General features: G+C 52.5%; 8 protein-coding genes across 8 annotated transcripts; 3 read left to right on the forward strand and 5 right to left on the reverse strand.

The window, feature by feature from the left end:
* Window positions 1-143: 143 nt before the first annotated feature.
* Window positions 144-2,522, forward strand: VC83_01092 (uncharacterized protein). Its single transcript, XM_024464777.1, has 5 exons — window positions 144-612; window positions 661-1,155; window positions 1,203-1,423; window positions 1,495-2,067; window positions 2,122-2,522. Exons 1-5 carry the CDS (start codon window positions 259-261, stop codon window positions 2,288-2,290), a joined length of 1,812 nt encoding a protein of 603 aa, XP_024327552.1. The 5' UTR covers window positions 144-258; the 3' UTR covers window positions 2,291-2,522.
* Window positions 2,523-2,552: 30 nt separating this feature from the next.
* Window positions 2,553-4,107, reverse strand: VC83_01093 (uncharacterized protein; the record flags this gene model as incomplete). The annotated part of the gene is made up of 2 exons (XM_024464778.1): window positions 2,553-2,841; window positions 2,911-4,107. 2 exons carry the CDS (start codon window positions 4,105-4,107, stop codon window positions 2,560-2,562), a joined length of 1,479 nt encoding a protein of 492 aa, XP_024327551.1. The 3' UTR covers window positions 2,553-2,559.
* VC83_01094 (uncharacterized protein) lies at window positions 3,634-6,348 on the forward strand (the record flags this gene model as incomplete). The annotated part of the gene is made up of 2 exons (XM_024464779.1): window positions 3,634-4,599; window positions 4,640-6,348. Exon 2 carries the CDS (start codon window positions 5,128-5,130, stop codon window positions 6,346-6,348), a length of 1,221 nt encoding a protein of 406 aa, XP_024327554.1. The 5' UTR covers window positions 3,634-4,599; window positions 4,640-5,127.
* A 1,094-nt stretch (window positions 6,349-7,442) lies between these two features.
* VC83_01095 (uncharacterized protein) lies at window positions 7,443-7,947 on the reverse strand (the record flags this gene model as incomplete). Its single annotated transcript, XM_024464780.1, has 1 exon — window positions 7,443-7,947. Exon 1 carries the CDS (start codon window positions 7,821-7,823, stop codon window positions 7,443-7,445), a length of 381 nt encoding a protein of 126 aa, XP_024327553.1. The 5' UTR covers window positions 7,824-7,947.
* Window positions 7,948-8,413: 466 nt separating this feature from the next.
* On the reverse strand, window positions 8,414-10,891 carry VC83_01096 (uncharacterized protein). The gene is made up of 6 exons (XM_024464781.1): window positions 10,873-10,891; window positions 10,296-10,787; window positions 10,156-10,238; window positions 9,751-10,110; window positions 8,823-8,966; window positions 8,414-8,768 (listed from the first exon to the last, which is right to left on the reverse strand). The coding sequence occupies exons 2-6, from the start codon at window positions 10,677-10,679 to the stop codon at window positions 8,516-8,518; spliced, it is 1,224 nt and encodes a 407-aa protein (XP_024327556.1). The 5' UTR covers window positions 10,680-10,787; window positions 10,873-10,891; the 3' UTR covers window positions 8,414-8,515.
* Window positions 10,892-13,353: 2,462 nt separating this feature from the next.
* On the forward strand, window positions 13,354-14,927 carry VC83_01097 (uncharacterized protein; the record flags this gene model as incomplete). The annotated part of the gene is made up of 6 exons (XM_024464782.1): window positions 13,354-13,655; window positions 13,935-13,956; window positions 14,011-14,043; window positions 14,113-14,298; window positions 14,351-14,468; window positions 14,515-14,927. The coding sequence occupies 6 exons, from the start codon at window positions 13,354-13,356 to the stop codon at window positions 14,925-14,927; spliced, it is 1,074 nt and encodes a 357-aa protein (XP_024327555.1).
* A 409-nt stretch (window positions 14,928-15,336) lies between these two features.
* On the reverse strand, window positions 15,337-16,905 carry VC83_01098 (uncharacterized protein). Its single transcript, XM_024464783.1, has 2 exons — window positions 16,564-16,905; window positions 15,337-16,497 (listed from the first exon to the last, which is right to left on the reverse strand). Exons 1-2 carry the CDS (start codon window positions 16,881-16,883, stop codon window positions 15,441-15,443), a joined length of 1,377 nt encoding a protein of 458 aa, XP_024328046.1. The 5' UTR covers window positions 16,884-16,905; the 3' UTR covers window positions 15,337-15,440.
* Window positions 16,906-17,428: 523 nt separating this feature from the next.
* On the reverse strand, window positions 17,429-20,717 carry VC83_01099 (uncharacterized protein; the record flags this gene model as incomplete). The annotated part of the gene is made up of 2 exons (XM_024464784.1): window positions 19,150-20,717; window positions 17,429-19,099 (listed from the first exon to the last, which is right to left on the reverse strand). Exons 1-2 carry the CDS (start codon window positions 20,059-20,061, stop codon window positions 17,429-17,431), a joined length of 2,583 nt encoding a protein of 860 aa, XP_024327557.1. The 5' UTR covers window positions 20,062-20,717.
* Window positions 20,718-22,037: the final 1,320 nt, after the last annotated feature.

Raw genomic sequence — 22,037 nt, forward strand, 5'->3', positions numbered from 1 at the left:
TCCCTCTTTTCTCCCCCCCTCCCCCTCTCCCTCTCCCTCTCCCTCTCCCTCTCCCCCTCCCTCTTTTCTCCCCCCCTCCCCCTCTCCTCTCCCTCTCCCTCTCCCTCTCCCCCTCCCTCTTTTCTCCCCCCTCTTTTCTCCCCCTCCCTCTCCCTCTCCCTCTCCCTCTCCCTCTCCCTCTCCCTCTCCCCGTATCTTCCCCTCCATCACCCATGCCGTTGTGAAAATATTCTCTTATTGTTGAGAACACAGCTCGCAATGGCTCTCTCCCACCCCTCCTTATACATACTCTCACTCTCCCTCGCCATATTTTCCCTACTAGCCGACGCCAAGGTCGTGACCTATGACTTTAACGCTACCTGGGTGAGAGCAAATCCCGACGGCCTTTTCGAGCGCGCAACAATCGGAATCAACAATGCGTGGCCACTCCCAACCATCGAGGCAGACGTTGGCGATACCGTCATCGTGAACCTCGAGAATGGCTTGGGAAACGCGACTACCTCCCTCCATTTCCATGGCCTATTCATGAATGGAACCACAGAGATGGACGGCGTTATTGAGGTCACCCAGTGTGGCATTGTGCCGGGGGCCACCTTCAAATACAACTTCACAGTATGTAATCTCCAGTTATCATGTTCCTCGTTACTAAATATTTCGCAGATTGTCCAGCCGGGAACATATTGGTATCACTCGCATTTCCGCGGCCAATACCCTGACGGAATCCGTGCTCCCCTCATCATCTCTGACCCCAAGTCTCCCTTCAAGGACATGTATGATGAAGAAATTGTCCTCTCAGTCTCAGACTGGTACCATGACCAGATGACGCACCTCATCCCCAAATTCCTAAACAAGGCCAACCCCAAAGGCGCCGAGCCGGTGCCTCAGTCAGTACTGTTCAATGACACGCAAGACCTACAGGTCAAGATTGAGGCGGGGAAGACTTACCTCTTCCGCATGGTGAACATGGGCGCTTTTGCGGGGCAGAGAGTCTGGTTTGAAGGTCACACGATGAAGATTGTCGAGGTGGATGGCATCTACATCGATCCGTATGAGGCAGACATGATATATTTGACCGCTGCTCAGAGATACAGTTTCCTAGTGACGGCCAAGAACGAGACCACTGCCAATTACGCCTTTGTTGGAAGCATGGATACGGTGCGTAGTCCTCTCTGTTCGAGTTATTCACATACTGACAGATCCAGGATCTATTCGACAAGTTCCCGGATACCCTAAACTACAATGTGACAGGATGGCTTGTATATGACAAGAGCAAGCCTCTCCCACAGCCAAAGCTCATCGATGAGTTTACAGACATTGATGACTTCGACCTTGTGCCGCACGACAAGGAGCCACTCCTAGGGGACGCAGACCAAACCATCACTCTCGAAGTGATGATGGACAACCTCGCCGACGGAGCAAACTAGTAACCCCCCCCCCCCCTTTAACCCCCTTCCTCCCACCCCTCCTCAATCGCCCGCTCTAACCCCCTCCCAGCGCCTTCTTCAACAACATAACCTACAAGCCCCCCAAAGTCCCCACCCTCTACACCGTCCTCACCAGCGGCCTCACCGCCACCAACCCCGCCATCTACGGCCAATACACGCAGCCCTTCGTACTCGCCCACAACCAAATCGTCGACATCGTCGTCAACAACAACGACCCGGGCAAACACCCCTTCCACCTCCACGGCCACGCCTTCCAAGCCATCTGGCGCAGCGCCAAGGAAGCCGGTAACTTCGACCCCTCCACTGCTTCTTTCTCCAAAATCCCGATGCGGCGCGACACCCTGATGGTCAGGCCGAATGGGAATATGGTGCTCAGGTTCCGCGCGGATAATCCGGGGGTGTGGCTGTTCCATTGCCATATTGAGTGGCATGTTGATTCGGGGCTGGTTGCGACGATGGTGGAGGCGCCGTTGGAGATGCAGAAGACGATTAGTATTCCGGAGGATCACTTTGAGGCGTGTAAGAAGGCAGGGACGGGGATTACGGGGAATGCGGCGGGGAATACGGAGGATTTGCTGGATTTGACGGGGGAGAATAAGCCGCCGGGGAGGTTACCTGATGGGTATGTGCTTGCTTCTTAGTTTTTTTGGGTGTGGGACCGACTAATGCTTTGTAGGTTCACGTCGAGGGGCATAGTAGCGATGACATTTAGCATCGTATCTGCGCTACTGGGACTGGGATTCATCACGTGGTACGGACTGGCGGATATGGGAGCAGCGGAGAAGGAGAATGAGAGGAGGAGAGTAGTTGATTCTGGCGTCGTGCAGTCGCCGAGGTCCGAGTAAGGGGTTCGGGGGACATATTGGATTATACCATACATATGTAACGTGTAGATAGCGATTTAAAGCCGCAGGGACGGCGTATACATGTAACATCTTATAACTATCATGATCGATCCATAATATACCCCTCCCTCATTCCTTTCAGAATTTCCGGCAACAGCAAGAACTATTATCAAACGCGGCAAAAAGCCCACTATCCGCAGTAACACATACAAGCATCACCGCCCCCCTTCCCCCTCCCGTCACACAACCTCCCCTCTCACTTCACCCACTTACTCCCCAATAACCCCCAAAAGCGCCCTCTCAAAATCCCCACTCGTCTCACTCCGAATCGCCTGTCCGAGATCCCTATGAAACCTCCCCCGATACGCCGCCTTAACCCTCTGCAAATGCCCCTTATCCCAGTGCGCGCGCACCGCGCGGTTGAGGAGCAGTCGGTCCTTGGTGCCCATCCCGGCCATGGAGTCTTCGAGGAGGAGGGCGTCGCGGAGGGCGCGGTCGGTGCCAGAGCGGAGTTGGTGGAGGAGGGCGCGTTCCATGTGGCCTGAGAATTCCTTTGGGGGGTGTTAATGTTTGTCTCAAAAACAGGGGGATTGTGGTGCTAGGACGATGGGGGGACTCACGCTCTTAATAACCGCCTCCAAACTCCTCCGATACTTCTGCTCATACAACCCCGCAATCGCCCCAATCTGCGCATCGTTCCTGCTACTCAGAATCTGACAAACCAACAACTCATCCGTCCCCGTCTTCCCCTCCGTCGCCTTGTAAATCTCCAACACATCCTGCTCCACCTGCTGCCGCATCACCGGCGCACTACTCTCCGCTCTTGTGCCCGCTACGACCATCAGGAAGTGCCGCTCGGTTTTCATGCTCAGCTCCGATTTGAGGTCTGCTTCAAGATTCCGCTTGTAGATTTTGGTGTACTGCGCTTTGATAGCAGCAATATCAGCATTACTCCTCCCCAGCAACACATCATTTAACGCCTCCTCATCCGTCCCCGGCCCCGCCATCCCTGTGCGTAGGACATGACAATCCTGCAACAACGGCCCTCTCACTATAGCAAGCAGCACCTCCTCAAGTTTCCCACCACACTCGCTAGCAATATCGGCTATCAAGTCGCGACCATGCTCTTTTTTGTAAGCAGCGCGGAGAACATCGACTTGAAGGGCGTCTTTGGAGACGAGAACGAGGATTAGGGTCTTTTCGTCGGTGCCGAAGCCTTTCATGGCTTTGCGGAGGGCGCGGGCGTCGGAAGATCCGTCCCATTGGATTGGGGGGGGGGGGACGACGTAGCCGATGCTGGGGAGGTCGGGGGGGCCGTAGGAGGGTTGGCCGTAGGGGGCGGCGGGGGCGCCGTAGGGTTGCTGGGGGGCGCCATAAGGTTGTTGCGGGGGGGCTCCGTAAGCGGGCTGCTGGCCGTAGGGGGGATGTTGGCCTTGGGGAGGGGCGTCGTAGGGTTGTTGAGGGGGAGCACCGTAGGCGGGCTGCTGTCCGTAAGGTGGTTGTTGTCCATACTGTGGTTGCTGGCCATATGGAGGCTGTTGCCCTTGGGGAGCGCCGTATTGGGGTTGTTGGCCATATGGAGGCTGCTGGGGAGCTCCGTAAGGGGGCTGTTGGCCTTGGGGGGCGCCGTATTGGGGCTGCTGGCCGTATTGAGGTTGCTGGCCATACGGCGGCTGCTGTCCTGGAGGCGGAGCGCCATACTGAGGCTGTTGTCCGTACTGGGGCTGTTGTCCATATGGAGGCTGCTGTCCTGGGGGAGGAGCGCCGTATTGGTTTGGAGGTGGGGCGCCACCGCCATAGGGTTGTTGGTAAGCCATTTTCGATTTATGGAATGTTGAAGACTGGGGAGAGAGCTCTTTGAGGTCGATGGAGATGGAGATGGATGCTCAGGATGCTCAGGATGCTCTGGATGCTCAGGATGCAGTGCAGTGATGATGGAAGCGTCAGAGATGGCGAGTGGCTGATGTGTCCAACTGTTCCCGGATAGCGGGGCTGAAGGATGGGGGAGAGCTTGGGAACTCGTCACAGTTTGGGTCTGATCGGTTCTAATCGTTCAACCCGAGACTTGGCGGTCCAGTGAGATGACAGTGAAAGTCCCCATGAGATGCTAGTGAATCCTAGTGAAATCCCGGTGAATCCCGGTGAATCCCGGTGATTCCCAGTGAGTCCCAGCGAGTCCCAGTGAGTCCCAGTGAGTCCCAGTGAAATCCTAATAAATCCTGATGGAGAAAATGATACCGCGCTTGTGAAGATGGAGCACATTTCGCTGATAGTCTTACCAATATTTTATCTGGGGCTTGGCGGGGCAGGTAGTCACGGCGCAAACAAGGCTGAGGCTTGGCGGGGCAGGTAGTCACGGCGCAAACAAGGCTGAGGCTTGGCGGGGCAGGTAGTCATGGCGCAAACAAGGCTGAGAGCTCCAGGAGATCTTCACATTTACCCTCTTCGGTCAGTCATACAAACGACGCCACACTCATATCATATCACTCTAAGGGTCCAACAACATCATCCGGGTCCAACACGGGTCCAGGTCCAACATCACCAGGGTATCAGGGTATCATCGTACGCTTCGGTACAGATATCCCTCAATCCAGCGTTGGTGATGCATTGGAAGCTGGAGTCAATATCAACATTTCATTTCGTCTTCTCCTTCGATTGGTGAGCGCAGTAACCTGGGCGCGTAACTCTCACACCATTCCTTGTCTGTAGACCCGCGCTGCAAGGCCGCGCTGCAAGGGGTCCCTCTCAATGAATGGCACACCCATAACCCCCGCCAATCCTCACAGCAAACAAGCCTCCCAGCGGCCCAACGCCCACATCAAGCTTCTCATCCTGACATGGGCGGCAACGTCTTTGCCAACTGCTTGACCCCCCGCATGCCCCCTTCGGTCTACTTCCCCACCCGCGACCGCTGTCATGCCATTCTCTCAAACTACTATACCCACATCTGTACGCCCCTCGAAGCTCCGGAGAAGACATCATTCGGGGACATCGACATCCTAGTCCACGGCCCGGTGTCCAACCCGCCAATACCTCTCAAAGAGCTCGGCGCCGCCCTCAACGCTGCCGCCAAAATCCTCCCGCGCACTGAGAATCCGGAAGCTAATTTTGCTATCCCCTGGCTGTCCTTTTCCTCTCTCGACTCAACAACCTCCACCCCCGACGCCCCAGAACTCCGGGATAAACAAAACCGCTTCATCCAACTCGACATCCTCACCCTCCCCACCGCAACCTCCTTCCACTTCCTCTCCTTCACCCACGCCCACTCCGGCCTCTTCACCCTCCTCGGCCCCTCTCTCCGGCAGTCCGGTCTAATCCTCACCCCCACCTCCCTCTCCCTCCGCATCCCCTCCATCGAGGCCCACCGGCGCCGCGGCTCTACCCTCCCCCTAACCTCCAACCCGTCTGCGATCCTCGACTTTTTGGGTCTGGAGAAGAAGGGGTACTGGACGCGGTTCGAGAGCGTGGAGGAGATGTTTGGGTATGTCGCGAGCAGTCGGCTTTTTACTACGAGGGTGAGGGAGGAGGAGGAGGGGGAGGGGAAGGTGAAGCATCGGAATAGGAGGAATTCTCGACGTCCGCTGTTTGTGCGGTGGAAAGAGGAGTTTTTGCCGCGCGCGAGTATGGAGGGGGGATATGACCGCCTTGTCCCCTCGCGCGAGGAGGTGAGGGAGGAGGCATTCATGACGTGGCCGCCGGCGCGGGATTTGTATGAGGCTCAGGCTAAGGCGTTTGAGGAAGAGAGACAACTTGAAGAGGTAGGTAAGTTGATTCGCGAGGGTGTGCCGGTGGATGTGGTGGCGTTGGGGTTACCCCTCGGGACCAGGGGGGCAGCGATGAGGGGGTTGAAGAGGATTTTGGTGGAGAGGGATGAGTCATATGGGGTTGTTTTGCCGGAGGGGGTGAAGGGGGAGGAGGGGTGGGATTTGGAGGGGGTGGAGAAGTTTGTTGAGATGAGGTGGGAGGAGGTTGGGAGGGCGGGGTTGGAGAGGGGGTTTGGTAGGATGGTGGAGAAGAGGGAGGCGAAGAGGGGGCAAATGGACGGGGGCGATGCTTGAGGGTTTGAGTGGGGATGATCCCCCGAGAGAGGTAATGGTGGTGGAAGCTTCAATAATCAGTAGCAAGCAGCTACTTATTTAACTAGGGGTATAATGATATTGTCAAAGAAATCCATGTCTGTCTGTTGCCGTAGCCTAAGTTAACCTCGACTCAGTTCTGTATCGATCATGTGTACTCATCATTCCAACAAAAATCTGAGCGTCCCTGCGATTTCTTCACCAAGTCCTCAACTTCAGCACGGGATTCTTCCCATGTCGAACCGTGTTTCATAAAATGTAACAACAGCTGAAGATTATCCCAGTAATGCACCTGACGTCCCGTGCTATTCGATACCGCTACCGCGGGTTGCCGCCCCTGCAGCTCAAGAGACCAGCTCTGAACATCATGCCGCTGCTTCTTACTGACTGGTCGATAGGGGAGAGGGAGGCTCCAGATAGTGTCGCAACTAGACAGCTCATTCGCATAGCGGGTTGGTAGTGGATGTCTGAGTGTGGAAAATCTCGCTGTTTTGCAGAAGGTCGTCTACAACTACTGCTAAAGCAGAGGAGCTATCAGCTATTTCGGGGCTGATATCAAACGCGATCAGGCAGAGATCATGTTTAGTAGGCGGCGCGGTTGTGAGATCCAGAGTCGCGACGAGGACCATGCCGTATACCGGGGTCGGTGGCGCATCTATCGGACTGAACCTATAGTCTTCTTCAAATGTGTTGCCAAAATGACTGCACCTTTCGCATATATGAATGTTATGATCCTGCTGCAAGGAAGTAACCTGCGTCCTCTCAAAATCTCGGATAAAGGAGAGCTGGTAGGCTTAGGATTGACTTCCCACGAGGATCGCTGCACGTTCTGAACCTTGGGGCTAGATTGCTTTCGGCTGTATTTGTAGCATCTTTCGATTATCCTCCGCATCGATATTTGAGATGTACGAGGAGTACGAGGGGTGCGAGAAGTACACGTAAAGCTGAGCACCTCTTTGTCTGCAGCATAGTCCACGCGCTTTCGCATGGGAAGGGAGGAAATAGAGAGCTGTGTGCAAGAGATGGCGGCGCAGAAGTGTTGCCATGGAGAGCCAAGGCGGAGACATTCGATAGTATCACGCCACACGGTGTGAGTGCATGGTCGAGCTCTCAGCGCTATCGAGTTCAAACCATAAGGAGGTTTCTTGAAGCCCGCAGCGGTGATTAGTGCATCCAATGCCGCCTTTGACACTGCTAGATATGATATCTCTTTTGCGATATTCCAGGTATTCGTTATAAGGGAATTCTACAAAGACGTAGAATGTTGTTGAGTTTGAGGATGTAGATGCTCTAGCCTCGGCGCTCATGTCGCCTGTCCAGCCGTCTTCGAGGAAATCGAGATCTGTCTCCGGCATCGCGATGCAGTCGCTCCCGGAAAACAAGTTCAGGATATCTCTTGCCATCTTGTCGGATTTTTCGCGTTCTCTTTTGTAAATTCCCATAGAGAATCTGAGCATATGTTTGACGTTCTGCTCTGTCAGACGCAACCCAAATATCCTGGACTCGAAGAGGGACACAACCGCAGCGAGCCACGCTCCGTGTTAGATATCGAAACTGGCAGTATGCTTTTGTGGAGTATAGGTCCTGGATCAGATAACATTCCCCCAAGCGTTTCATCTGCGTCTATCCAATTCGAAATTTCTCTTGTGAGATGATAGGCACTCCTCAGAGAGAATATGTCGCTGTCGTTACTTAGGCTTACCTGATCGTAAGCAATTTTCGAGACGGTTGATTTGAGATGCTTCAAAATAGATGGTCGATAGATATCCCTTGCCCAATCGGCGATATAATCGATAATTAACAGGAGCTGTAACGAGTCATCTTCTCCGTGATACATCCGTCCCAGAGTTGCAAAATTTCCTTTGTTCGTATTAGCTTGTTATCCCAAAACGAGCTGCTATTTAACATTGCTGTTTGTGTTCATCGATGCTAGGCAGGTTGCCATGATCACTCACATATTGCTTTGGCTCGTTTATAACACCCATACACTCTCCAGCTGTCGCCTCTATTTGCAAAGAACCAAACCAGAGGGCTAGCGCTATGTCATCCCCTTGATACTTCAGCCCGAATACTCTCTTGCAGCCTTAACAGCTCCCAAATAGGAAGGGCTGTTTGCGTCTGAGTCTCTTCGAAGCCGACAGACTTTTTCTCAGGCTTGGCTTCGATTATCAAGAAATGGAAACAACAGGGGATCGTTGCAGTCTTTGAATGGACTGCATCTAGAATCCTCGTCGTTGTCTCGTCCTTCGATATCGAGAATTTTAGCAAAATCCTTCGTCTTCTTCAGCCCAAAAATCCGATCGGGTTTCTTCTTAGGGAGCTGTATCTTCTCCACGAGTGGTCCATGCATTATCAATTCCTCGGCCCGATCATCGAAAAGTAGATTTTCGCCAACATCGTAGCTAACCATCGGTGAGACTTAATGATAAAAAAACCTTATGACATACTGCACTTACTATGAGTCCCTTGGGCGTTGTTCAAGTGGGCAGTTACACGGCTCTCGCCTGCTTCTACGCTCGTTGAGATTGAAGGCTTGAGCGTACGACAAATCGTTATAAGCCTCAAATTCGGACTTCCAGATTCGTGCTCTGCATGTAGGGCTGTACTTAAAATTAGAACTCTTCTGAATGATTCAAGGATATGTAATATTAACCAAGCCACCTCTACTCGGAATCTATGAAATACATCATTCTCGAGTGTGGATCTCCATCTAGCCTCGTTGCGTTGTTGATTAACCAGGGTTGCCGCACGACATGCGAGCCATTTCACTCGATCATGAGTCTGCTTCCTCCAAGGCTCGTTATTCTTGAAAATTATATCCTTGTGATAATCATCCAAGGGGGTTTTTTTTGGATGAGCGGATAAGTCCGAAAGTCTCGCGGTGCTCTATCGGTAGCACCTCGGTGCTGGGGGGACGCTTAAATGAAATTCCAAGCTTCTTTCTAAGGCGGCGGAGTTCGCGATCGCTATTGTCTGACATATCTTCTGTGGAATTAAATCTCATAAATACACGGCGATGGCCAGCAGTGTCAGAATGCGACAGAGTTTATATTAATCATATTGCACTGCGTGGCTAGCTATTGTTGGTGTTTCATCTTGCCGCCGGCCTTCAACCTTGTCGCAGCGGCCATGATACGCATTCCTAAACTTCAAACATCACGACAGAACATTCTACCTGGCCACACAGCCTAGCAGCAACAAACCCAGAACGATAAGTTTCAATCCATCGCTTTCCTCCCCAATATCTACTTGTCATCTCTAAAACTCACCACCTTCCCAAACGTATCCGCCATCCCCCAAATCCCACTCCTCAAACACGCCAACTGTACAACCTGGCTATGATCCACAAACAAATTAACATCAACCCCAAACTCCCTCACATACCAATTAAACGCCTTTGGCTCCGCAGCCTCGAACATCACGGTCTCCATTGGGAGATCCCTCAGGATTTTCTGGATCACATCCGTCCTCCACGTCCGCACATTCTCCGTGATGCCCTCTGATTCTATCATCATCACCTCCACGCCTGCCGCGAGAAACTTCCTCCCCATCTCCACCAACTTGGCCGGGTCGCTCGTGCCCGTCTTTTCCAGAGCGGAGGCCTCCGTGTCCCCGCCGGCGCCGAACTGAATGCCGAGCTCAGGCTTCGGCTTGAGGCCGTGCTTCTGCACCTTCTCCACGAGGCGAAGCCAGTCATCTGGTGGGAAGGAGAGGAAGCCGCTGGACAGCTCCACAACATCGAAGCTGTTCCTAATAAGACGAGTTTACAGTTGATGGGAGGGCACCTACCCGAGATCCTTGCACTGCTCGAGATACCTATCCACCACACTGTGCACATCCGCATGAGTGAGGATATGCTCTATAAACCCCCCCTCCCCATCGTTAGCACCATTATACACATATAATCTTACTATCCCGACACCACTCACAGTAGACACATACACCCCATTCCGGTGCGCCACCTCAATCATCTCCCTCACCCTCCCCTCCGGCATCACCGCAAACGAGCCCCCCGCAAACTTCAGCCCATCGACATGTGTTCCCATCGTCTCGAACACATCCTCCAGGTGTCGTGTCCCATACGCAGAGTAGTATGGTCCACGCATCTCCGTGAGGCCGAGCTTGCGCGGCTTGGGGGCGCGGGGGTTCGACCGGATGAAGCCGAGACCTTGGTCTTTGTCTTCGAGAAGCGTTTTGGCGCGCTGGGTTACTACTGAAGAGCTGGAGAAGGCGCGTGCAGAAAGGGGGAGGGAGCTGGCTCGTGACAAGGCGAGGCGGGTAGGGAGGCGTGGGATGGCGAGGAGGCTGGGCATTGTTGTCGATTTGTGTTGAGGTTGGAGTTGAAGTTATGTTTTCAATGGCTATGGTATTCAAAGTATATTGAGTGCAGTTATGAGGCGTCGTGCAATTCTGCCTCTTATCTAGCTTCGGCAGTGACGTTGTTAATGAAGTCACATCTCCTGATTTCTGTTCTGCCTACCGTCCTAGGTGTATGTATAAACCTACCTATAAGAAATACTCTCTCCTCTATCACACTCGAAATTAAAAAATAAAGAGCATTAGCTGACAAATTACATAAAGCCAAATATAAGTAACCCTAGCATACCTCTTTATCACTTGCAAGGAGTTTGTTGCACGTCGTCCTAAATTTTAGGATGGCATGTTGATATTATCATACGAGTAATAAACGAATGTCTTTCACTTATTATGAGAGTTATCATAGTAATGTCGTCATGACACCGATATATTTAATTAAATAATTTACTTATTACAGTAACTTATATATTTTATAACGTACATGTATAGCGAAAGCGCCAAACAAGCGAAAGCGCCAAAATTATCTACCCTCACGACAAACATTGCGATAAATCTACCACAACATTAGAAATCAATTGAAACTACTCGGAGTCCTCTTCCTCAGAGGTGTCTATTACAATCTGACACGTGCGCGCATTGTGCCCAGTCTCACCACACTTGCCACAGCGACGGGCACGGGTTTCTTCCCTTGGCTTCCGACCACGGCTTGCCCTTATTTCCTGCTCTACCTGCTGCACAACATCCCTCTCATCCTGTAGCTCTTGCGCCCCTTGTTGACTAAGTGATCCTCCTTGCTGTAGTCATGTTTTCCTAGCTCTCCGGCGCTTGCTTAGTACTTCATTTGCCTGTCGTAGGTTTTGGTTCTCTCCCTTTAGCAGTGCTAATTGATGCATTATTTGCGATGCACCCTTTGTAAACTGGTCAACAGCTGCATAGATTGAGGTTGGAGAGCTATTTTGATGGCGTGAAATCCGAGTTTTAATAAATGTAGACTGTGACATAGCTTCAATTGGGTTGTTTGGTGTCTGAGAAACCCAAGGTTGAGCAGTACCTGGGCGGGAGCTTGGAGGCGTTGGTGTCCTTAACTTAAGATCAAGTGTAGATATCACTCTCTCAGGGTCAAATGGAAGAAGCCCTGCCCCTCGGAACCCGCCTCAAATGTTACTTTCCGTCATTGTAGTGTTAAATGCAGCGTGGAAGGCAGGAAAGAAGTCATCCTTTGTAATATGAGAAATATGAGCCTGCATCATATCTTCAATTTGCCGACCATAGGCCTGCTTTAACGGGCCGAAACAGCCAACATCAAGTGGCTGGAGTAGATGAGAAGAGTGAGCAGGCATACAAAGCGTAATAATGTTGTGTTCCTTGCAGTACTCCTCAAACTCATCTGAGTGGTGGCTCTCATGACCATCAAGGACTAACAAGCGATAACCACCAACACTCCGGGCCTTTGTATGCTTCTCAAAGTGCTGAATCCAATCCATGCCTCTCTCGTTTGTAGTCCAGCCATTTTCAGTAACAGAAATCACCCAATCGCTTGAAAATCCACTATTCTCATACCAAGATGTAAGGTGGTTTTTGCCTGCAACAATGATAAATGGTGGTACTGCCCAACCTTGAGAACTAACGCCTTGGATTACTGTAACCCATTCCCGATTACCAGGCTGTACCTTCTTTGCTTTTGCCCGCCCGTCTGAGCTTGTTACAACCATAGCAGTTGAGATAACGCCCATCATAAACCCAGTCTCATCAAAGTTGTAGATATCTGCTTCATCGATACCATATTTCGCAATTGTGTTACGCACAAGCTCAAACCAGCCATTAATAACTTCTGGATCTTTGCACTTAGCCCTCTGGTAGTCGTATTTGCGCTGAAAGCGTGTCTGGAGCTCTACACGCCGCTTAACAAAGTTTGAAGCCCAACGCGACCCAACGCGTGACGCGTCGCGTGTTGCAAGTAGTCGACTTGCCATATCTTCAACAACAGACAGCCGAGGAGGAAACCCTTTGGCAGCTAGGTCGAGTATATACTGAACAAGGACGGACTCCTCTAGGTTAGTTAATTTCCGTGAGTTGGCTTGGATATCGCGTCGTGAAGGTACACCTTCTAGACGACGACCTAGCTTGCGGTGGTCCACAGAATAGATCCTAGCAGCAACTCGAAGGCGTAACTTTGGGTCGCTTTGCATAGCCTGGATAGCTAGCACTAATTGGCTTTCATCGTTTTTATGGGGCATGTTTTGTTGTTGAGGAATTTAACATTTAGTTGGGGGGTTTGGTCACCGCATCATTTTGGCGCTTTCGCTTGTTTGGCGCTTTCGCTATACATGTACGTTATTGTTTCTAGATAAATAATTCCTTTCGCCACGGACACCTTGAAGAATAAAATACAGAATATTGTAGGTCATGACTTGGAGCCAAATTATGATAAGGCTGTATAAGAGCTGAAAAGTACCAGCGTTGGTAGGCGATAATATGACGAGGGTAGGTAGGTGGCTGTCAGTGGCTGATGAGCTACGCCAGAACAAGTAAAACGAGGTTTGTAATGCATCGGCTTGGGGACAAACTTAAGGCGGCGATGCTCACCAGCGAGGCTGGATGTTACTGACCAAAGAGTAAGTGTCTTCTACATACATTCCTTCTTTACGTATATGCCTTTCAGCTACAAACATGGTATCGAGTCGCCCCCCGACATGGCGGCGGATCCAGAACATCCCAGCCCACTTCACCGAGGCGCGGCTCAAATCATGCTTCCACAGCGACGACAAGAAGTGTATTCAGATCAAGTCGCTCGTGCCAGACGTAAGCAACTACGATGGGGATGGCACGCTAACAGCGACAATGCTGTTCTCGCCGCAGGAGCTGCGGGAGCCGCGGGAGCCGCGGGCTGAGGAATATGACGACTTCGACATGGACAAGGACTTTATCGGCTTCACGCCGCTCAACAATCCAGGCAAGGATGTCTGCGCGGAGTAAGTGCTGACGTGAAAAAAGAGGGGAAAAGAAGAGAAATGGAAAGTAGGGCAACTTTACTGATATAAGGCAATTGTAGCATTATCGCAGTCACCGGGCTATGAGTCGCAGCTGCACGGCGCCAACACAGCCAAGAGCATTATCTCGGACTATGGGAACAGCTTTACTCTGAGCCTAATGGATCTAAGAGACCATCCATCTGTACGCTCTTTCCCTATTTCCCCCCTTCTAATCTTTCTATAATTATAACGGCTACTAACGTTCTCATTAGTGTGCAGGGATAGGCCTCTTATCCTAATTGTACATGAAGACTTCTAACTTCTTATGGATAACCTAGACTAACCATCTGAGTAGGGCCATAGCCTCGGTGCCATTATCATCAAACAGGTAATCATGACTCCTTTGTATCTAAATTCCATGTTAACCCCCCTAGGCCATCACTGATCTAGAGCCCAGCACCGCTCACGCCTCCTAGTGCGCACCCTCATCTTCTTTGTGGCCCCACACAACGGGCTCGAAGTGACAGCATTAGAGACACTTGTGAAGGGCCGCCCAACACAGACGCTGATCAGCGAGCTGAAGCGCGAATCGCCGTCTATCACAGCGGTTCCGACACGTGGCCAAGGACATGGCAATCCACACGTACTATGAATCGCGGCCAACGAGCACGGTGGCAGAGGGGCTGGACGGTCAGTGGGAGCGGCACGGCGAGGCAAAAGTGATGGTGGAGCGGTCGTCGGCGCAGCTCAACTTCGAACCAGAGAAACGTGCAAGGAAGTCTACGGCGACCAGAAGGAGATCGCGCGGCTGCGGTGCGGCCAGGGTGGTGTCTATCCCAACATACTGCGCATGATTAAGGAGGCGCTGGTGGACCGTCATCTCAGCTTCCTGCGCCTCAATATCACCTGCCAGCACCGACCGCGCCGCCGCAGCAAACTGGTGCCCAGGTAGTTGAGCTGGAGGCGCTGGCAACCAAGATTGTGGCGGAGGAGGCATCGGCTGTGAAGCCAGATCCCGGTGTCAGAGGCGGCAAAAACACCACCGAGTACAGGTGGGACTACGAGGGCGGCGACCATCTAATATGCGACATCTGCTACGACGAGTTCCCTAAGAGCGAGGAGCACTTTCAATGCTCCATCTGTAGGGATGGCAACTACAACATCTGCCGAGACTGTGACACCCCGTGTCTAGGGGGTCATGACATGACGTTGCGCTGCCAAAGGATAATGAGAACAACAACCAAGAAAAGGACAAGGCCGGCTCTAGATTGATAGCCAATTGCGCCGTGTGTTGCTATGTCTTCCTTGACAACAGGTTCCGCTTCTACTGCGCTTCCTGCAACTTTAATATCTGCCTAGCCTGCCGCAAGTCAGGCAACATCTGCGTTAGGGGCCACCTGCTAGCGACGCCTGTGGTCGCAAATAGAACTTACCCTGCTCACTCTCAAGTAAACCTAGGAGTACCCACGAGGCGACTAAGGTCATCCGCGAGGCAGCAAAAGTCACCCACGACGCGGGAAAAGTCGCCCATGAGGCCGTTATGGTCCCCGTTCTAGGCTATAAATATTAGCATAATTGAGGGCAAAGAGCAACTACATTGCAAGCTTGTATATAACATAGCGGACGGGATACCTATTCCATTGAGTCTATAGTCGTATGTAGAAGATGCTTGCATATCCGTCTTCGAAACGTATGAACAGCCTCCCTCGCCTTTAATCTCTCAACTTACACGTCTAAATTGGAAGCTCCTGTAAATGCTACAACTAAAGCCTACCTTCTCCTCCGCTATTTACATTCCCTCGCCCACTCCGGAACAACTCTCTTCAAATACCTCATAAACTTCCACAACCCAACCGAACTCTCCACATTCCCCTCCTTATCCGTAACCCGTTCAGGCCACGCAATCCCAACCCCCTTCAACCCCCTAATCTCCCCAAACTCATCCCTCAGCCCCCCCGTCAACCCATCCGCCTCAATCCTCCCAATCCCCTCCCCCTCCAACCCAGCCCTCTCAGCCCTCCTCTCCAACCTCGGCAAATCCCCCTTCTCAAACCCAACCGCCTCACAAATCATATCCACCCCCTTCCCCCCAAGCTCCCTCTCATACGCCACCTTCTCCCCCTCACCCGGCGTCGTGAAAATCTTCCGGACATACTCTTTCACGTTACTCTGTTCCCAAACCCCCTCCTCCAGATTCTCCCTCGCCCAAACAGCCGTCTCACCTTTCAACCCAGTATTATCCCTCAATATCCAATCCCCCTTGTCAACCGCATACCGTAGCGGATGCCGACTAAACCACTTCACGCGCAGCCCAGGGTGTGTGCTTCGCGCTAGCTCGTAGAGGTTCCGTAGGACGAGGATGGCGGAGTGGGAGGCGCCTACAAGGCCAATTTTCACGTCCCGATTCCGGGGTAGCGCCTTCGCCAGCGCCGTGGGGCTGAGCGCGGTGTCGAGGTGTAGGGGCGAGAGATGGGTATACGTATCCGGCAGCCGCGGCGGGAGCGGACGCGCTCCGGTTGCAAGGACGAGAAGACGCGTCGTGGGAGCGCCAACCTGCTTCCCCTGTCCGGCGGCAGTCGGACGCGTAGTAACGCTCCACACGCCCTCCTGATTCAACGACCCAGCTTCCACATGTCCGTACTCCATAACCACATCCGCTTCCCTCCCTAATCCCGCCGTGAGCTCAACACACATATCCCCCGCGGCAGCGAGGTCACACCCGGTGTCCTGGTCCATAGCCTGTAGCGCCGCGTAGGCCGGGGGCGTGGGGTCTTGATCTGCGATCTTGCGGAAGGCGGCTGTGGCGCGCGCGAAGGCGATGAAGAGGGAGACTTTGGTGTTACTGTCATGTCGTTAATATAGTATTTCTGGAAGTTGGGGGGGGGGAGGGTCATGTGATGTGACGCACCTTGGGACCTCCCTGTATTGCGCGTTGAGTCGGCCACCTTGGAATTCATGGTCTATCCATAGGATGGGTTTGACGTCCTCGTCGAGGAGGGTTCCAACTGTGGCTAGGCCGGCGGGGCCGCCGCCGACGACGATTGCGCCGTAGTGGTGCCTGGGGGCTGAGGGGTGAGCATCATGGATGACTCGCCCGACGCTTCCTAGCTTCTTTGTCTCGACGGTGAATCTACGGAAGCCCGCATGATCTAGTGGTACCCTCCATGTAGCGGTTGCCCTTCGATGGAGGTGCCTTAGAACAGAAGGATTCCTGTGAATGGGGACCATGGTGGGTAATTCTGAGGAGGTGCCTATATTTTTACGGGTTGCCAGACGTTAGAATACGCGTTATCACGCGTTATCACGTGGTTTGAGTCATGTTGAAGCCCCCCTTTTTTTAACATTTTAAAAAATAAAGCGAGTAGGATCGACCGTAGGTTACTACAAGTCTATGTAGCTCTATTCGTTACTGATTACGCGGTTGAAACAGTAAGTGGCACGGTTCTTGGAACATTTCTGGTAGAGTTTTTGGTGGTGACCGCGTACTGATCACCCTCGTGGCAAGGGGCTTAGAGCGCCTCAGCGGGGTAAAGGACGATATTATGTGATTTCATGCTTTTATACTTGGCAAATCCATCCCAGGGGATTATTGTACCCCCCTAGTATACATAGAAACCCAGCCGAAAAACCCCTTCATGTGTATACCCTTGTTGCCAGACCCCCCCCACGCTTTAAACGCTAACCGAATACCCTTAAAAATTCAAACACCACACAAAACCCCATATAAATCCAACAAGCCAACCCCCCAGAAATCACACAAATCCCCTATTCCCCTATTCAAACCCCCTATTCTCCTTCTCATCCCTCCCATACTTCCCCTTCCCCCAAGCGCTCCGCGGCTGCGCCGTATCCCGATACGCCTCATTCTTCACCGGCGTCCTGCGCGCCGGTATACTCGTATCACTTCCATCATCGCTATCACTCTCCTCCTCTCCCCTCACCTCCCTCACCTCCCCCACCTTCTCCCCCGGCCGCGGCGAGCTACGCGCAGGCAGCGCAGTTGGCCTCCCACACACCCCCGCACTCTTCCTTGAGTCAGGCGGAACATCCGCCGACGACGGGGCAGGCGCTTTCTGCGGCGCTTGCGCGACTACTTTCTCCTGGGGCGGGGTATGCGAATACGACGACGAATCGGACAGAATCTGGATCAAACCCCCCGTCCTCGCGCTCGTCTTCCTCTCCACGCCATTCACCCCCAACTGTCCGCCGCCACCCTGAAGATTCTCCCACTGTGCTTGCGCCTCGCGGACAGGGACTTTTTTATGCGATTTCAGAACCCCGAATGTACCCGCTGCGTCGTGGGTGGGGTGGCCAGGGTGGTAGGGCGGGTGTGCGGGGTGCGCGGGTTCCCGCCGGTCTTGGTCAACGTAGAAAGGGGGGGCGGCGTAGGTTTGCATTCGTGCTACTGGGGCGTGATGTCTATCGCAGCGGCCGTGCGGGGTAGATACGCTGGGCTCAGTATTGACGCTTGTAAACCCTCCCGTCGGGGTTTGGTGGTGCTGGTAACTCGGTTGCCGGTACGGGTCATGTTGTGGCGTACCGTGAGGTGGTCGCTGGGCATGCAGCGGTAGCGGCGGTCTCGAACGCGGAATGATACCGTTCTGCCTCTGTGCCGTCGTCGGGCGATTATCTGATTTCAGCACCTGGTCGGGATGAGGAAGTTGTTGCGCCCCGTTGAAACCAGGACGTGGATACTCCACGCTGCGACTGCGCTCCGAGTCATCGCGGAGCGGGTCGTACATCGACGGATTTCTCCCCCTAACCTCCACTTCGCCCGTACGCCTCCTCTTCGAGTCCGGCTCGCTCGGCTCCGCGCGGCATGGAGCAATGCGGTTTATCGCTGCGAACCCATTCGTGCTCGGCGGCGCATCGACCATCGAGATATCAACCCCACCACTAGCCGTGCGTATGGCGTTCGCGGTGGCGACCTTGGAGCGGCGGACTTGCACGCCGTATTCGCGGCGGATGATGGATTTGCGGGTTGAGCTTCCCGCTTTGAGGCGCTTGATCTCGGCGTGGCGGTCGGCGGAGGAGAGGTGGGGGGATACTTTTGCGAGGACGGATTCGAAGCGGCGTTCTTCCTTTTCGAGTTTTGCGTTCATTTCGGTGAATTGTTCGGGGGTGAGGGCGACGGATGGTTTGGAGCCTGAGGAGGGCGTGGATTGCGGTTGCGGTTGGTATTGCTGTGGCGATGGGTGCATGGGTAGTGGTTTGGGAGAGGCTTTGAATTCTGTGAAGCGCGCTGCTGGCATTTGCGCGTTCCGAGGAGGAGAATAGGTGCGAACGTTCAAGGCCCCGGGGTATGGCTCTGATTTAAGAAGCTCTCTGGGTGTTAGGTTTCGTGGAGGCTTGGCATATTTTGCTGCCTGCTCAGCTTGAAGCTGGGCGTTGGGAGACGACATCGCTGAGGTTTCATGGCCCTTGCAAACATTGTTCAATCGGTGCTAAGAGGCTGTTAGCAGGTCACAGTGCATAACCCGTGGGCAATACATACATAAGTGAGACCCCCAGATGTTGTAAACCCCTTTGAGCATAGATCACACCAAAACTTCAAAGGAGCAGTCGGTTTTTGTCTCTCACAGACCTTACGATCCATATGATACTTCAATCCAGCAGATTGGAGAAACGTCGCGCCGCAAGCCGGGCACACCTTGCGTTTACTCTTGCGCTTGGCATGTCCCTCAGTCTGGCTAAACACCGTCTGCGACCCCTGGCGCGCATCATCCTGCTCCTTCATCCTGAACTCCATCAACCTCTCCTTCGCCCAGCTATCCTTCCGCGCACCACCCTCCACCTCCAACACTTCAGGCACCTCGACCTGCAATTTCTCTTCCGCCTCCTCCTCCGTGTCGTTCGGCTCATCCGCCTCCGCCCTCTCTGCTGGCACGACCATCTCATCCGCCTCAACCAAGTCCATCTCATCATACCCCAACCGTCTCGCCTTAGCCAACGCCGCCACCAAATCCTTCGCGCTAATACTCTCCAACCTCATCGCCATCGCCTGATCCAGAAAGGCCTTGCAGTGCTCACTCGCCACCTCCAAGATCCTCTCCTGCTCATCCTCCAAGGTCCTAGTCATCACGTGATCTGAAGTCCGCCCCATGAGACTACGAATGAAGAACGACTCATCGCTGGATGAGCCCAGGAGGCATTTGCGCCAGTTTTGGCGCACGCCGGCGCGGGCTGCGGCGGGTGAGATGGAGGCGACTACGGCGTTGAAGTTGGAGAGCTCGCGGTCGTAGAGCTCGTTGTGGTGACCCGAGCCGCTTGATGGTGCGGGTGATGGGTGGCCAGATGAGGGTGGCGCATCGTGTGTTTTGGCGTGTGAGGTGGTGGAAGTTTTGTCGACTTTGTGGCTTTGGTTAGTCGGCGGCGCTTCAGGATCGAGATCCATGGGCTGTTGCATTTTGAGGGTGTTAGAGGGTGCACATCAGACCCTTGCTGTGATAACCGGTTGATGATTTGTTGCGCGATAGGTGAAGTCAGGGAGCTCGCGGGGTGATTATAACTTATGACCGACCGGCCCTTTTGAAGAATAATGAGGGACCAACCCTTTGACACGAACAAGAAAGAAGAACAAGTGATTTTGAGTTAAAAGAGGGAACAAAGAGTTTCACGCCACGGAGAGAGAGAGAGATTATGATTTGAAAGCAGCGAAAGTGACCATTGGGGGTGGGAGGTATGTATATTATCGATTATGGACAAGCCAACCTTTTTAAGAGTTCATGGGTGGATCAGTCTACAGATATGGGTTAGGATCAGTTTGTATTAAAGGAAAAAAGTCTAGAGGCAAAAAAGGACGTTGCTACATACCTATCTACCTACAACGCTACAAACCACGCCGGGCCCGGCGTATTAAAGAGTAAGAAAGGAATAAGATGGGACAGAGAGAGATGATTGGTCGTATCAACTGTATTAATTTCTAAATAGTACACTATTGATAAGTAAGCGTCAGATTAATTTAGTACGAAGTAGAGTATGAGCGACGTAGTAGGTAACAAAAATCTAACAAATCAGACAAATCAGACTAGCCAGAGTAGTAGGTAGAGTAGGGAGTAGGTAGAGTAGGGAGTAGGTAGAGTAGGGAGTAGGTAGAGTAGGGAGTAGGTAGAGTAGGGAGTAGGTAGAGTAGGGAGTAGGTAGAGTAGGGAGAGTAGGTAGTAGGTAGTAGGTAGAGTAGGGAGAGTAGGGAGAGTAGGTAGAGTAGGTAGAGTAGATAGAGTAGGTAGAGTAGGTAGAGTAGGTAGTAGAGTAGGGAGAGTAGGTAGAGTAGGTAGAGTAGGGAGAGTAGGGAGAGTAGGTAGAGTAGGTAGAGTAGGGAGAGTAGGGAGAGTAGGGAGAGTAGGTAGAGTAGGGAGAGTAGGTAGAGTAGGGAGAGTAGGGAGAGTAGGGAGGAAGAGTAGGTAGTAGGGTAGGTAGAGTAGGGACAGTATAGGGAGAGTAGCCAGAGTAGGGACGGACAGTAGCTAGCCAGACTACCCAGACTAACCAGAGTAGGCAGCGTAGCCAGAGTAGACAGAGTAGCTAGAGTAGGGAGAGTAGCCAGAGTAGGCAGACTAACCAGAGTAGGCAGACTAACCAGAGTAGGCAGACTAACAAGACCAACCAGACTAACAAGACCAACCAGACTAACCAGAGTAGGCAGACTAACGAGACCAACCAGACTAACCCACCAGACTAACCAGACACCAGACTAACCAGACCAGACTAACCAAACTAACCAGACCAACTAGACTAACCAGACCAGACTAACCAAACTAACCAGACCAACTAGACTAACCAGACCAGACTAACCAAACTAACCAGACCAACCAGCTAACCAAACTAACCAGACCAACTAGAGTAGGCAGAGTAGCCAGACAACCAGACAACCAGACAACCAGACAACCAGACAACCAGACAACCAGACAACCAGACAACCAGACAACCAGACAACCAGACTAACCAGACTCCCATTGAGAATTATAATTAGTTTCCTAGGGGATATACTACTCGCACTGATATATAGTGACTTTGAGATACTCGGAGTATTATATTATGGTATTGTATGGTATTGTACAGTACATACTAATACCATGTCTATTTTGACACAGTATCTCCAATATTAGATCGAAAAAAAGGGAGAGGAAAAATGTGATTAATCAAAACCCCATCCATACCCATAACCATCCATACCCATAACCATCCATACCCATAACCATCCATACCCATAACCATCCATACCCATAACCATCCATACCCATAACCATCCATCACCCATCTCTGCGCCCAATTACGCAATATGCATTATGCATGAGGCCTGATTATGCATAGCGCCAACCTGCTAACCAACAATCCGAGTTTACTAGCTGATCTCGGTTTCCTTTTCGTCACCACATCACC

This window comes from Pseudogymnoascus destructans, assembly GCF_001641265.1.
Source record: "Pseudogymnoascus destructans isolate 20631-21 unplaced genomic scaffold scaffold_2, whole genome shotgun sequence".
Classification (NCBI taxonomy): Eukaryota; Fungi; Ascomycota; class Leotiomycetes; order Thelebolales; family Thelebolaceae; genus Pseudogymnoascus; species Pseudogymnoascus destructans.